Source organism: Protomyctophum parallelum (genome assembly GCF_964188405.1).
Source record: "Protomyctophum parallelum genome assembly, chromosome: 7".
Lineage (NCBI taxonomy): Eukaryota > Metazoa > Chordata > Actinopteri > Myctophiformes > Myctophidae > Protomyctophum > Protomyctophum parallelum.
The window spans coordinates 15,694,616-15,708,862 of NC_139705.1; the positions used below are offsets into that span (position 1 = coordinate 15,694,616).

Consider the following 14,247-nt stretch of genomic DNA (forward strand, 5'->3'; position numbering starts at 1 on the left):
TTTGTCAACCAACTGTTGGGGACTGTGGGGATATATCATTTTAAGAACATGAGCATGTCGTCATGCTCAGCTGTCAGCTTGTTGCGCTGTTCCGTCTCTCTCGTCTAAGATGTTGACGCTAATCAATGCTAAAGATTAGCTTGCATTGAGCTAAGGCTGAAACTTTGCTGCTGTTGTTGCCACGGTGGCGAATCCATTTTTGCACTCGGCTGTTGGGTCTTTTTTGTTTTATAATATATAATAATACTCCCATGCGGGAGCGGCTGTCAATGCGGCTTTCTCCACACTGAGTAGCAGCGCGCAGTAATGGCTAGTGGCTAGCCTAGCAGCCTGCACTGTGCAAGACTGCCACTGTGAAGTGTGACTGGGGCTGCCAATGCCTCTGTAGCGCACACTGCTGGAGGAATAAAGTCCTGGAGGAGTGGAGTACTAGAATGGACTGGAGTGGAGTGCTTGCAGTGCTTGGAATGGATCGGTCATTTTCGCTGTAGTCCGATCCGATCCCGATCACGTTTTTTGGCTGATATCGCCCCGATATCCGATCCGCGGCATCCCTTTATATACAAATACCAAACTATTTTACATGTCATAAAAAAGATAATCAGATGCTGTAAGATATTAAGTGACTTGAAAATGTTCAAGTCAAGAGGGCTCAAGTCAAGTCAAGTCTCAAGTCCTTGGCGTTCAAGTCAAGTCAAGTCTCAAGTCTTTGGCATTCAAGTCCCAAGCAAGTCCAAGTCTATTTTTGATTTGATCAAGCAAGTCTAAAGTCATCAAAATCGGGACTCGAGTCCAAGTCGAGTCTCGAGTCTCGAGTCCAAGTCCCCACCTCTGGTAACACAACCTTCATTGTTTATCGCCTCGAATGTCCCTGTGGTCGTTTCTATATAGGCAGAACCAAACGCAGATTCAAAGACAGGCTGGGAGAACATAAAACGGCTATTCGCACAAACAACCCAAACTACCCGATGGCTGTTCACTATCAGGAAAAAGGGCATGGGAGCCCCTCCTCTCTGAAAGCTACAGCAATAGAAGCTATTCAAAGCGACATCAGAGGTGGTGACAAACTTAACAAACTGCTCCAAAGAGAAACATATTGGATAGTTACTCTAAAAGCCACAACGTTTCCTGGCCTTAATGATGAAGTTGATTTCCTGCCTTTCCTCTGATGATCCTGCATTTATATATTTATACTTTGAGATGTGGGTTACTATCTAAATGTAAATATTTACTTTATATTTTATTTATTTTTCCCTCTGTTTTTCCCATTTATTGTCTTTTTCTTTTCACTTGGTGCTGGTCACTTTGGGTGCTTTGTTATTATTTTTTGATTTATTGAACATCTTTGATGTATAATCAACATGATATATATATATATACAACACAATAATGTAACTAAAATAATTTATATGACAATTAAATAATATTGATGTAATGCTATGATTGAGTCACACCCACCACCTGGCTGTATTTAAGGGTGACTAATCAGCCAAGCTGACAGATAGACCCTGACGAAGACCTTCTGGTCGAAACGCGTTGGTCCTGTTATTTATTTGCCTTGCCCATCTCCAAATAAATTATTTAATATTTCACCAAAGACGGAGTGCCTTGGATTCTTTTCTTTTCAAGTCTGCAATTCACATTTTTGACAAGCAGTACTACTTGGAGGAAGGATACCTTTTGTCTATATGGTTTTACCTGTAGCACCAAAGAGCACCTATCTAAGAGCCACTAACAGATCCCTGCAGCGCTTCCATTCCTCTATTTCTAAAGTGTCAAATGTGTCTTCAGTGTTTGGGTGATTAACTGAAATGGATTATTATTTTGAGACTTATTTTGAGTCCTGCTTAGTACAAGTAAAAAACACTTTTGTTAAAATACTTAGTTTTTTTTTGTCCAGCTCATGAATGTAGCCTGTGATAGTGTGATTAGTGAGTAACAAGTAAGAAGAAAACAAAACCAATCTTAACCCATGGTGCATGAACCACCACTATTGTGTCGGGTGGGTCCAGCAACCGCAGGGATCTGTTCCGTTCAGTGCCGTGCAACACGAACCGGTTCAAGAGAACTTTTTTACCAACAGCGATTAGGCTCTTCAATTCGAAGGCCAGCCGCTAGGTTGATGAACTGGACTGAGGTTTTTTAGATTTTATTTATTTATGGGCCTGAGTGCAATAGCAAAGGATTTTTAATCATCCCCACTGTTACCTTTTAAATGCTTTTAAATGCTTTTTAATGCCTTTTATGTTTATTCCCGCTTAGTCTTAACATGTGTCCCCTGTTTTTGTGATGTGTTTTTTAACTAACATGCCTGTACAAGCTCTGGGATAACCTGAATTTCCCCTTGGGGATCAATAAAGTATCTATCTATCTATCTATCTATCTATCTATCTATCTATCTATCTATCTATCTATCTATCAATCGTAGATCTACAATGAACCCACCCGACACAACAGTGGTGGTCCCCAGGCTGCTGCTAGTCAGAATGGTGGTCCCTGGGTCAAAACCAGTTGAAAACCCCTGCCATAAATCAATCAAAGTGAGTGACAGACTCAACAGTAGCACACAGCATGCAAGGCAGCGATGCATGCATGCAAACATGTTTCTCCAGCTGAGATTTAGTGTCTCCATCTCTCTCTGGAAGAGGTTGCACATGACCTATACGGCCACACTGAGGCGCTTCAACACAAACACATGAAGCTTCAGCTGACACAAAACAACACCATGCTGTTTGTCCAAAACACACAATAACTCCTCTCCCACCGACATCATGTGTTCATTTATCTTTAGCCATATGGACTCCATTTGACCCAAATCAACACCAATGCTAGCCTGTTAGTCCAAAACACACTATCTGCTCTCCACGTTTCTACTTCGCCACAACCTAATGTTAGTAACAAATCTATTGTTGTAGATTGTGAGAAAGGGATGTCAGAAAGCCAAGCATTGTCAGTTTACTCACAGCACAGCACAGCACTGTCACTCCTGTCAGCTAGGGTTGAAGTACAGGGTCGAGCTGCTTAACGACAACACTGTCTGTCAGGCGTACTGTAGTAAATATAGGACTAATATGTGCATGGAATGGATAGTGTGTGAGTCTGGGTTCAGCGCACACTGGAGGGCGACGCGACACACACACATACACACACACACACAGGGCGATGTGTGGATAAATCACTGAGAGTTGGGAAATGCGCACGCAAGCACAGAATGCACGGGCGTCGCCGCGTCGGGCGTGCAAACGATTAAGCTTGCACAGGCAAATGTGTTCAGAAGTACAACGATTAAGCACGTACAGGCAAATGTTGTCAGAAGCATCTGTTTCGGTTTCGTTTGCGAGACGGTTTCGTTCGGATGGCTGGGCTCTGTGCGTGCTGCTATGGAGCAGTGTAGAGTAGGCGTGGCGCAGGCTGCCTTAGAAGGGCGTTCACGACATTGAGGGGTAAGAAACCATCCCGGTCACGTGGTTCATGTAACGCGTGTCACTGTGAAGGACTGGCCAGTCTGGCCCCAACATGACGATTTTGACGTAGGCTGTTGAGCTTGCGCAACAACAGCGTGTTTCACAAAAGTAATATTTGTAAAGTAAATAAGACATTTGAGTAAATGCAATGTAGCCTATGTTAATTCTGGGAGCATGCAGAAATTATTTTGCATAGAGAGATGTGTGGTAAAAGTGTGGTTCGGTCGGAGATAGAGCACGGATGTGCTCGTGTACCCCCTGTCTATTAGGGTAGCAGGATATATATATATATATTTTTTTTAAGATATTTTTTGCGGCTTACGCCTTTTATTGGGTTATTTTTTTGAAGGGACAGACAGTAGGCTGACAGGAAACGGGAGAGAGATGGGGGATGACATGCAGTAAAGGCCGTGTCGGGCTCGGGAGTCGAACCCGCGGCACACTGCGACTGGATTACCAGTCGGGTGCCCAGACGGTTACGCCACGGCCTGGGCATAGCACTCTTTTTGATTGATTGATTGATAATTTTATTAGACAATTAGATGCAAACAGTACAGGGTACAGTCAAGCACAGCATTGGTCCAAAAGGACAGCACCGAAGAAAGACCTTGCGGTCTTGTTTCCATTCGGGTCCCATGCATTCATTCACAATGACAACAAACAATACGTTTCTCAAACACACTAAATCTATGTACAGGTTGGAATAGAAATACATTAATAAAACATAAAGGGGGGGGGGGGGGGGGGAGAGAGCCAATCACCTTCTCTCCCTTTGACCTGATGACAGTGAAAGGTGAGTTTTCAGACCCTTTTTAAAGGAAACCAGTGATCTGCTTGTTTTGAGGGAAGGGGGCAGGGCATTCCACACTTGAGTGGCAGTGCTGTGAAATGTGAATTTACCCATATTTGTTCTGAAAATAGGTGGCACCAGATCATTATTTACACTCCCTCTAGTATTATGGCTGTGGGAGTTGCTCACCTTTTTGAGGTAATCAGTCAAGTAAATGGGCACTGTGGGTATGGACGGCAGAGCTGCATTTACAATCTTGAATGTTAGTCCCATTTTCAGTTGTTTAACTCTGTCCTCAACACTGAGCCAATCTATGCTATCAGATTGTGTTGCACAGAGGTGGGTCATGGGTCCTAATCCTAGTAAAAGTCTGATTAGTTTGTTTTGGGAGGTCTGGAGCTTATTTTTTTGTGACATTGAGATGTTGGAATACCAGGAGGTGCATGCATAGTCAAATAAGGGCTGAATGAGAGCTCCAGCTAGTGTCCTGAGAGCCGTCTTGTTAACAAATGAGGATATTCTGCCCAAGAATCTTGTTCTTTGATTTACTTTTTTGATCGCTCTTGTTGCCATGCCTTCACCCGTCAGTTTATTGTCCAGGATACAGCCCAGATATGTAACCTCTTCTTTGTTAGCTATTACTGTGTCATCAATACTGACCTTAAAATCCGTTACCCTATTAAGGGAATGGTTGGACCCAAAAAGGATGGAAGGTTGCGTTCGTTTAGGTAGCTGTTGATCTGTTCATAAATTAATCTCTCTATGACTTTAGATGTAGAACTCAGGATGGATACAGGGCGGTAGTTCCCAGTATCTAATTTGCTTTCCTTTTTAAATATGGGGATTACTCGTGCCATCTTTAGTTCCTTTGGGACATAGCATTGGCTGATGGATAAATGTGTTATGTGGGCTATAATTGGAGCTATGGAGACAGCAGCGTCTCTAAGGAATCTGCTGGGGATATTATCATACCCAGTAGCCTTGTTTGGCTGAAGGGCCATGAGTTTTTTCAACACCTCTTCGTTACCTACTGGTTGTATTGAAAAGGAGTCTTGTTGGGCCCCTAATTTTAAATAGTGGGTTTTGATATGTTCAGCACCGTACAGGCCTGAATGCGGGGGGAGTTTATCAACCAACTGGGTGGCAATGTTAGTGAAGAAATTATTAAAACTGTTTGCTACAATTTGTTTGTCTGTGATAATGGAGCCGCTTGAAATAATGTTTGAGGATTTGGTTTGAAGTTTATTGCTACACCCTAATTTATTTAAAGCCTCCCAGAGTTTTTCAGGATGTTTTTTATTTGATTCAATGTTCTCATTTTTTTGGCTTTTGAAATGAGGCTTTTTACTACATTGCGTTGCTTTTTGTATTTTTCATGTGATTGATCGTTTTTGTTTTTGTTATACTCTGAGTAAACTTTATTTCGTAGCTTGATGGCATTCAATATTTCCCACTTCATCCATGGCTCTGTACGGGCTTTGACCCTTACCATTTTTGTCGGGGCAATACTGTCCAGAATATCCAAAAAAGTATTTTTTAATCTGGTCCATGTTTCATCAACAGATGTGCAATCTAGGATATTTGACCAGTCTATTTTATCAAGAGCTTCTATGAGAGCTTCACTGGTATAATGTTTCATGGATCTGTTTTTGACTGTAGTGTGACAATGAACTGCGGATTTATGAATTTTTTGGGTGCAAAATATGATGTTATGGTCGCTTAAACTACTCTCTATTACCCCACTTTTTGTGATTCTGGACGGGTCTGATGACAGAATCAGGTCAATGGTTGATTGAGAGGCTGGTCTTGTAATGTGTTGTATTAATTGTGTGAGGCTATGCAGGTTACAGAATTTGGTAAATGGTTTGAATGTATTGTTTTTTCGGTGAACACTGGTGTTGAAGTCGCAGAGAATAATTAATTCAGAATGTCCTATTGCTTTGATGTCCTGTTCAATTAGTTCATAAAAATGATTTTGATCGGGTGGTCTGTATATTGCTCCAATTATTAGGGGTTTGGATTTAGGAAAACATATTTTGACCCAGACAGATTCTGTGTTTATACCTGGTTCCAAGAGCACGTTGTAGTCAATATTTGATCTTATATATATGCACACCCCACCCCCTGAGCGATCTCGGTCCTTTCTAATGATGGTGTACCCATGTATCTCAATTTCTGCATCTTGTACAGAGTCATCCAGTTTTGTTTCAGAGAATGAGAGAATGTCCACTTTCCCATTTCCGAACATGTTTCTAACTTCCGATATTTTGGCGGGACATTTTAAGCTATTAATATTTAGGTGTAAGATATGAAGACCTCTCGTGGAGAAGATATTGTCCATATCATTCATGGCAAAAGGTCCTTTATCGCCCTCTAGCGTTTCTGCAGGGATGGTGGAGGGAGGAGGAGGGGGGGGAAGAGGGAGAGGGGGTGATGATGACGATGCGTGAAAGTGATTTGGTCCGAGCCCAGAATGGAGAGGTGTAGGTAAAGGGGCGGACTCCACCAGAACTGATAATGATGATGATGATGATGATGATGATGATGATGACGATGACGACGCTGATGGTGGTCCCAGTCCGTTAGTGATGGCCAGGGCGGAACTAATGGAACTACCGGTTTGGGGGGGAACGTCAATAGCGGGACACCACCGGGCTGATCAACACAGTATCGATCGGTGGTGGTGGAGGAGGAGCGATGCGTACATTGTAACCGATATTGGCTGATAGTGCCTGGGCAAAAAAAATGCTCCTTCGTCAGTTCTGAGTGGCAACGGGATTGGTCATTGGTCCCGACATGAATGATCATTTTCTTGATTGAATTTGGTAGTGCATTGATTACACCTGGTAGCTTTTCGATCAGAACAGGAATGGTAGCTCCAGGGAAGCAAAACACTTGGAACCTTTACATTTCTTAGGATCGAATCAGAAATTATCGCAATCGATGGAGTCGCTGTGGACGGAGGATTCTTATTTAGACCCTTGTTTTTAGGGTGTTGGACTCCTGGAGCGACCTGGGGATATTGCTTATTTTGTGGAGATGGGAGCCTATGCTGCGTTGGTTTACTCCTAGGCCATTCCCAGGTATTGGCTAGAGTTGGGATTATTTCACTGGGATTTGGAGACGGGAGTATGACATTTGGAGAGGCCGGTAGCTGAGACACCGACGACTGGGATCTGAATCGTACGGCTACGGCTATACTGAATACTGATCATAGTTTCATTGTACAGATATTCTACTGTTAGGCTCTTAAAGGTGTAGTGAAACGGAAATGGTGAACAACATGAAAATGGTGTTTCAACATGAAACACCGGTCTGAAGTTTCTGAACCAATCAGAGCGTCGCATCCCTTCAGGCGATGGGACGGTAGCTAGGGACCGTAGCTATGCTATGCGCAACAGCGTGGTATGTGTTTGTTTATAAATCAGATGGTCGGCCAGCTGGACCAGTTTACTGTTATGTGGCTTATTTCTACCCTATAATGTTTTCAGATACATATTTAAGTGTGATGATTGAGTTGAAACCGAGTAATACACTGTCTGGATGTTATCTTGAGTGGAAATAATAGTATTCTGTAATCAGTAGCAGCTGTGTTGAACGGATGCGCAAATATGGGGAATTAAACGGGTGAGCTTCATTGTTATTGGCTTTTATCGATGTGTATCTCTACACGTCATCACGCAGCACGTTTTCGTTTTAATAAATAAATAATACAATCGTTTTTATGGACCTTTGATATAAAAACACACAGAAATGAGAATTTTCACATTTTTTTGGCATCCATTGTTAGGTATGCCCATATGATGACCACGGATATGGTCTAAAAGTGTGAAAAACATATTTTTCATTTCACTGCGCCTTTAAGGTATTGTATACAGCAGCGCACTGATACAGCAGCAGCAAGCAAGGAAGGAAGGAAGCAGGAGGAGAAATGCAAACCTAGCCGGTATGAAGATGGAGTGAGTGTGTGATTTGCTGAGTGAATCATGTGAATGAGAGCGTGATGCTGAGGTGGCCTAATAACGGCCAGCAGCAGCTGCACTGAGGTTCCCTGACTGAACTCGCTCTGCGCATGTCTACGACAAATGCTCATTTAAACATGAGTTTACTTATGATCCTAGATGACTATTTCTATATATTTGATGTATTACCATGTGTTGTCCTTGCTTACTGTAAGGCACTATAAGTAGTATATAAGTATTTGAAATTGAACATACTCAAGTAAAGTACTGGTAAGACGCCTGAGGGCGAGAAGCACACATGCACGCATCCGCCTCGTTGACGGCAGACTGCTGGGCGAGCGCTGGCGCTTTGGCAGGGTCAGATCAACATGGAATGAATTCTGTACTGTCCATCTAAGGAGCATGTCTTGAGTGTACAGGGTTTGATGAGGTCAGATCAACATGTGGAATGTCAGAACAGGCCAGCTCCATACAGTATATGGAGATCTAAGGTTACAGGGTTTGATGACATCAGGGATCTCCATATATGGGCTTAACTGCGACAGCAGGTCGCATTTACTATGGGTCACTATCAGGGTCTCCACATCTCCATCCCTGACAATGTCAGATGATGTCACGAGACCTGGGCACCATATACCTGTATGGTGCCCGAGTCCTAGGGTGGCCAGACGTCCGGTTTCACGCCGGACAGTCCGGTTTTAGACCCACCTGTCCTCCTCCCACCTCAACCTCTGGCCGGACACATTGTCTGTTTTTTTGTGATATACAGTGCTTGTGTCATAACTGTCATTTACGTCATCTGGGTATTAAAATCTCCGCAGTGCTGCTCAGCTCCGCAGCGAGCCGGCCACACTCCCTCTGTCTTAAAAAGAGAGAGGAGACGTTCGGAGTGTTGCCATGTCCGCTTAATTATAAGCGACTTTGGGCTTGTTTTATAAAATAGCCTACTAAGCCTAGTCAGGCTTCTTTTGGGCTTGTTTTCATAGACATGGTTGCTTGGTTCTCTTCCAAAACCTGGCAACACTGCCAGTGGGACGGTCGGTTTGTTTGTTGTGGAATGTGTGCTCTCACAATCACTTTAGGATAGTTAATGCAGAGATAAATAAACCAAATATGCCGAAATGAAAAACTACATCGGGGGAGCGAGCCCCGCAAAAGTGTCCTCCTTTCTGAGGTCTTGCAGGTGGCCACCCTACCGAGTCCCGACACACTAACTGACGGGAAATGCTCGATTCCATAGTTAACTGCGACCTTTGGTCTCAACAAATACCTCAACATTCCACTCAAGTACAGTACTTAACACAAAGCGTGCTACGATATCCTATCCGCTTGATTAGCCCTGATGCTACGCTGATAGCATTGGACGACCAACCTTTTCCAAGGCCGACAACAAATGTTCTCTTATAGCGAGAAGCACACCGCATACCTCAAAAGAAAGCTTAATCTGTCACTCCAAGTTAAAAATTGATTTTATTTTACCATCTTCCATTCTGGAGATATTTACCTTTATGTAACACCTGCCTAGCTAGGGGCTGTTTTATGTCAGACGTTGAAGGCAGTTAGAAAAATGAACACAAATAATATCCCATACATACTATACACCGGATGAAAGCCCTGAATGTCTACTTTTACGAGGAAAGAAGTACACATTGATCCCACCTACCCTTCGTCAGTAATTGGCTTTTGTATGAGCTACAGAATGAGCATAGGGACTGAGGGAACATATTGGGGCTACATTTACTGTTTATTTTTTATGATGCCGATGATGATGACGGATCGGAGATCGAAAAATATTGATACGTGTCTAGCACCGGACGCATGGCTAATTAAAACCGTATTAATACAGTTTTCGTGGTCGGAGTGTTAAGTAAATGCACTTTACTGCAATGCAATTACTTTCCACCACTGCACGTACCTTCCATGAGCTTTGCGTCCTCTTTGGAGTATCTCTCGTGCCTGTAGGACTTGAGGAGGCAGTAGTCTCGTAAGCCTTGTGTGTGAGATAAACACTGGACGACTGCATTCAGGAAACACTAAGACAGGCACAAGGAAAAGAGCATAAGTCTAAATGCACGTAAAAAAAGGCAACCAAACCGGCGCTATTTTGTGAACATCCCAAAAGGTCATGTCTTGTTGAGCCACCCCAAAGACTTACCGTGTTTCCAATATTTCTAAGACCAACTCTTCCATTTCCTAAGTTGAGTTGCTCTTTCTGTAAAGGTAGAGAAGACAGGAAAGATACTGAACCCATGTATTTATTTCACCCTTTGGACCTCTACAACAGGGGTCTTTTTTGTTTTTGAGGGGCGCTAGGCTAGCCCCTCCTATACACAGGTTTAATGTTTGTCTTTAGTTCAATGTTTGTTTTGTAAACACCATTGACAATGAAGGGAACATTTACGTCATGTGTCATTTACGTCATATTGTCTCTTTAATTGTTAATGGCGTTTAATATTTGTGTTTGCACCGTTTGTTTTACATCACCATTACATCACATAGACTTTACGTCCCTCACTTCACACAGGTGTCATTTTTTACACATTAACCATTTGAACCCATAGCGTCGTTATTCTGAAGGGAACAATCGCAAAAAATAGGCTAGCTGATCACCAAGCTCCAAGTCGTTGTGAGCTTGAAATCAATGGAAAAAAGTTATAATATAATTATGTAGTGGTCAGCAGGCCAGGGTCCCTGCTTCATCTCTCTAGCTCAGCCAAGGGCCAAGACAAGGGGTCCTTGGCCTAGAAAACGTTGAAGACTTCATTGCTCTAAAACGAATCAATTAATTTGTCATGTTTGACTTCTATTTCTGTTTTTCTGCTAGTACAGACAGTACTACTTTTTGACACTTTCATCTGACCCCTGTTCCTGTACAATGTAATGCTGCCTGTCCTTCCTATCACCTGTGTGAGCGTGTGCGTGCGTGCGTGTGTGCGCGCGTGTGCGTGTGTACAGTACAACATGCAGAAATGCTAGGACAGATTTAGCCTACTTATCTCGTTATATAGCCATCGAAGCTAAAGGAGGCCAACCTCTATCGTCATCCTATTAGTAGTACTGTGACAAGTGCCTAAACACGTGTGTTGAAGAAGTGTGTACAGTAGTATATGCATGTGTGTTGAGCCGCTATAATTACTTCACAGTTCACACACAATTCAGGTGTCCATTGTGAACGTCGCGTGCACACGTGCGTGTGTGGGCTGGGGCTCTGAACAGTTTTCAGTTAGTTTACCGTATAACATTTTGCCTCCTCCTCCTCAGGGGCATTTTTGTTCTTTCCCCTCTCCCTTTCAGCTCCACCTTTCCTCTTTTTATTTGTGGGATTGGGGTTGGGATCCATATTTAACGTTCCATCCATCTGCCACTGTCTCTCTCCTTTCGCTTCGTAACAACAGTAAAAACACAGACCATGTGTCTTGTGTTAATTGCTCTGCTGTAGGGGCGGGCCAGAAAGCCAAACTAACCAATCACGCATTGATTCTTCTAAAGAAAAATCTCATTACTCTCATTTTGACCAATCCCTGGCCTCTGATCACAGAGAGCAGGAAAAAGCACGTTGCATTTTCAGTTTACACTACAGAGAAGTGTCAGGCTGTCAGCCCAGCTAGACTTCAGAGTGTAGCAGCAGTCTGGCAGCTACCTGCAAGCATGTTTGGTCAGCTACATGTAGCTTACCCTAACTTGCAACACTGGTTTTAATTATTTATTTTATGGGGTTTTTTTTACCAGTAAGAATTGAGGCTTCAATACCTGCACGTATAGCCGAGTAAGCAATAGGTCTATTAAAGTTAATTGATAGGCCTATTAGCTATGATTCATTGTTATCTGCAGTGTTGGGCAGGTTAAGCTACGTAGCTGACACAACACTGCAAAACATTGAATCATATGAATTAACTTTAATAGACCTATTGCTTACTCCACTATACATGATGCAGGTATTCGAGCCTCAATTATTACTGAAAGAAAAACATCAAATAAATAATTAAGACTGTCGTGTATTCTAACACTTGGAAGCAAAGGTTCTCTACGAGGAGGTTATATCAGTAGGCTTTTATTAACGCTTAGTTTGTTTGTCACATGTCAATCAGTTCCTAGTATCAATCTGATCTCAACCTATCTCCGCCTCCGGGCGATACCATTCTACAGGAGGGGTGTATACGCTAAACTAGTATCTCAGGATACACCACAAAGACCAGTGTTGGGCAAGTTAAGCTTGCAGGTTGTACCGCTATCACCACTGTTCATTAGTGTCACAGTCATATCACATGTATTACTCAAGGTTTTAACCTATTAAAACGAGGAAAACATCTGTCACGATTCACTTTAGATTTCATTTATCTGCTGTTTTTGATTTATTTTTTGGAGAAATCTTGAAGGAAAGCGTGAGAACTACTGATTTGGAGGGAGTTTGTAGAAACAGCCTCAGGTCAAAAAGGAAAAAAAAACAATGGACAGAAAAGAGATGAAAATAGATAGCTGTCTCAGGACTATGTCGACCTCTAGAGGGGATTGTGAGGTGCACCCCACCACACACACACACACACACACACACACACACACACACACACACACACACACACACACACCTCTTTGTCGGCAACCAGCAGCAGGCCCATGAGGGACGTGTAGAGGACGGACTGGGAGATGTCGGCCGTCTCCCTCTGGAGGCCGTTCTGGGACACCAGTGTCCGACACAGGGCCTGGCACGAGCCCTGGTCCACGTTCACGTCACTGGTGGCCCCGGGCATGATGGCTCTGTTACTGCTCGGTCCGGACCCTATGTCAGATGGTAGGACTAACAGTCTGGACCCTATGTCAGGTGGTAGTAGGACTGCCACACTCTAGACCCTATGTCAGGTAGTAGAACTGAACAGTCTGGACTCTATGTCAGGTGGTTGTAGGACTAACAGTCTGGACTCTATGTCAGGTAGTTGTAGGACTAACAGTCTGGACTCTATGTCAGGTAGTTCTAGGACTAACAGTCTGGACCCTATGTCTGGTGGTATGGACTCTATGTCAGGTGGTAAAAGGACTGCCACAGTCTGGACTCTGTGTCAGGTAGTTCTAGGACTAACAGTCTGGACCCTATGTCTGGTGGTATGGACTCTATGTCAGGTGGTAAAAGGACTGCCACAGTCTGGACTCTGTGTCAGGTAGTTCTAGGACTAACAGTCTGGACCCTATGTCTGGTGGTCTGGACCCTATGTCAGGTAGTTCTAGGACTAACAGTCTGGACCCTATGTCTGGTGGTATGGACTCTATGTCAGGTGGTAAAAGGACTGCCACAGTCTGGACTCCGTGTCAGGTGGTAGAAGGACAGCAACAGCCACAACAGGCCAGGTGGTTTTCTTTGCACCTCGCTCTCCGGTGAGATGCTGGCTGCTGCCGCGTCCTCCTCCTCCTGGACTATACTGTCTGAAATGGAGAATCACTTTTGAATTATATGTCGCCGTCGTTATGTTTTATCTCCATGTTTTAACTTTTGGTGTATTTTTCTTCGTAAATTAACGCCCTACTTGATCATACTACAGCGTCACATAAAAGCATCATAAAAGCATATTTTTCCTGTGAAGCACATTGCGCTTCACTTCACTTAATTGAGCTGTATAGATAAAGCTTGATTGATTGCTTGATATGTCATTTCATGCCAGTAGGATAATTCATAGGAAATATAGTTAAAGATGTAGCCCTAATCCGTGACTATTAAAGTGTCTACTGTTAAAGGGACATTCTTAGTTTAATTTGATGCATCCTGGCAGTCAATTCTGTGAATTTAATAATCATAAATAGTACGGTAATAAAGATCTTCATATGTAATTATGTATGGCACTTTACTAAAACAAGCGCTTCACATAAGCAACAGAATAAAACAAGCCATATAACTGTTAAACTGTTAAAAAAAAAAAACATGCATGTTGGAGAGCCAGCGTGTGTTATGGTTTGACACAAACCATAATTCTTTGACATGTAGGTTCTTTGTCTTAAGGATTTAATTGAAGAAAACGGTTTTCTTTTATCTTTTTCCGTTATT

The 14,247-nt window shown here is 43.0% G+C and overlaps 1 protein-coding gene across 1 annotated transcript in view; it reads right to left on the reverse strand.

The window, feature by feature from the left end:
* The window catches only part of usp21 (ubiquitin specific peptidase 21), a gene marked incomplete at both ends in the record, with an annotated part of 33,435 nt that extends 20,471 nt beyond the window's left edge, over positions 1-12,964 (reverse strand). Inside the window, 3 exons of the mRNA XM_083770321.1 lie at positions 10,132-10,249; positions 10,372-10,428; positions 12,803-12,964. Of these exons, the coding sequence (XP_083626447.1) occupies positions 10,132-10,249; positions 10,372-10,428; positions 12,803-12,964 (337 nt within the window). The remainder of the gene's footprint in view (positions 1-10,131; positions 10,250-10,371; positions 10,429-12,802) is intronic.
* Positions 12,965-14,247: the final 1,283 nt, after the last annotated feature.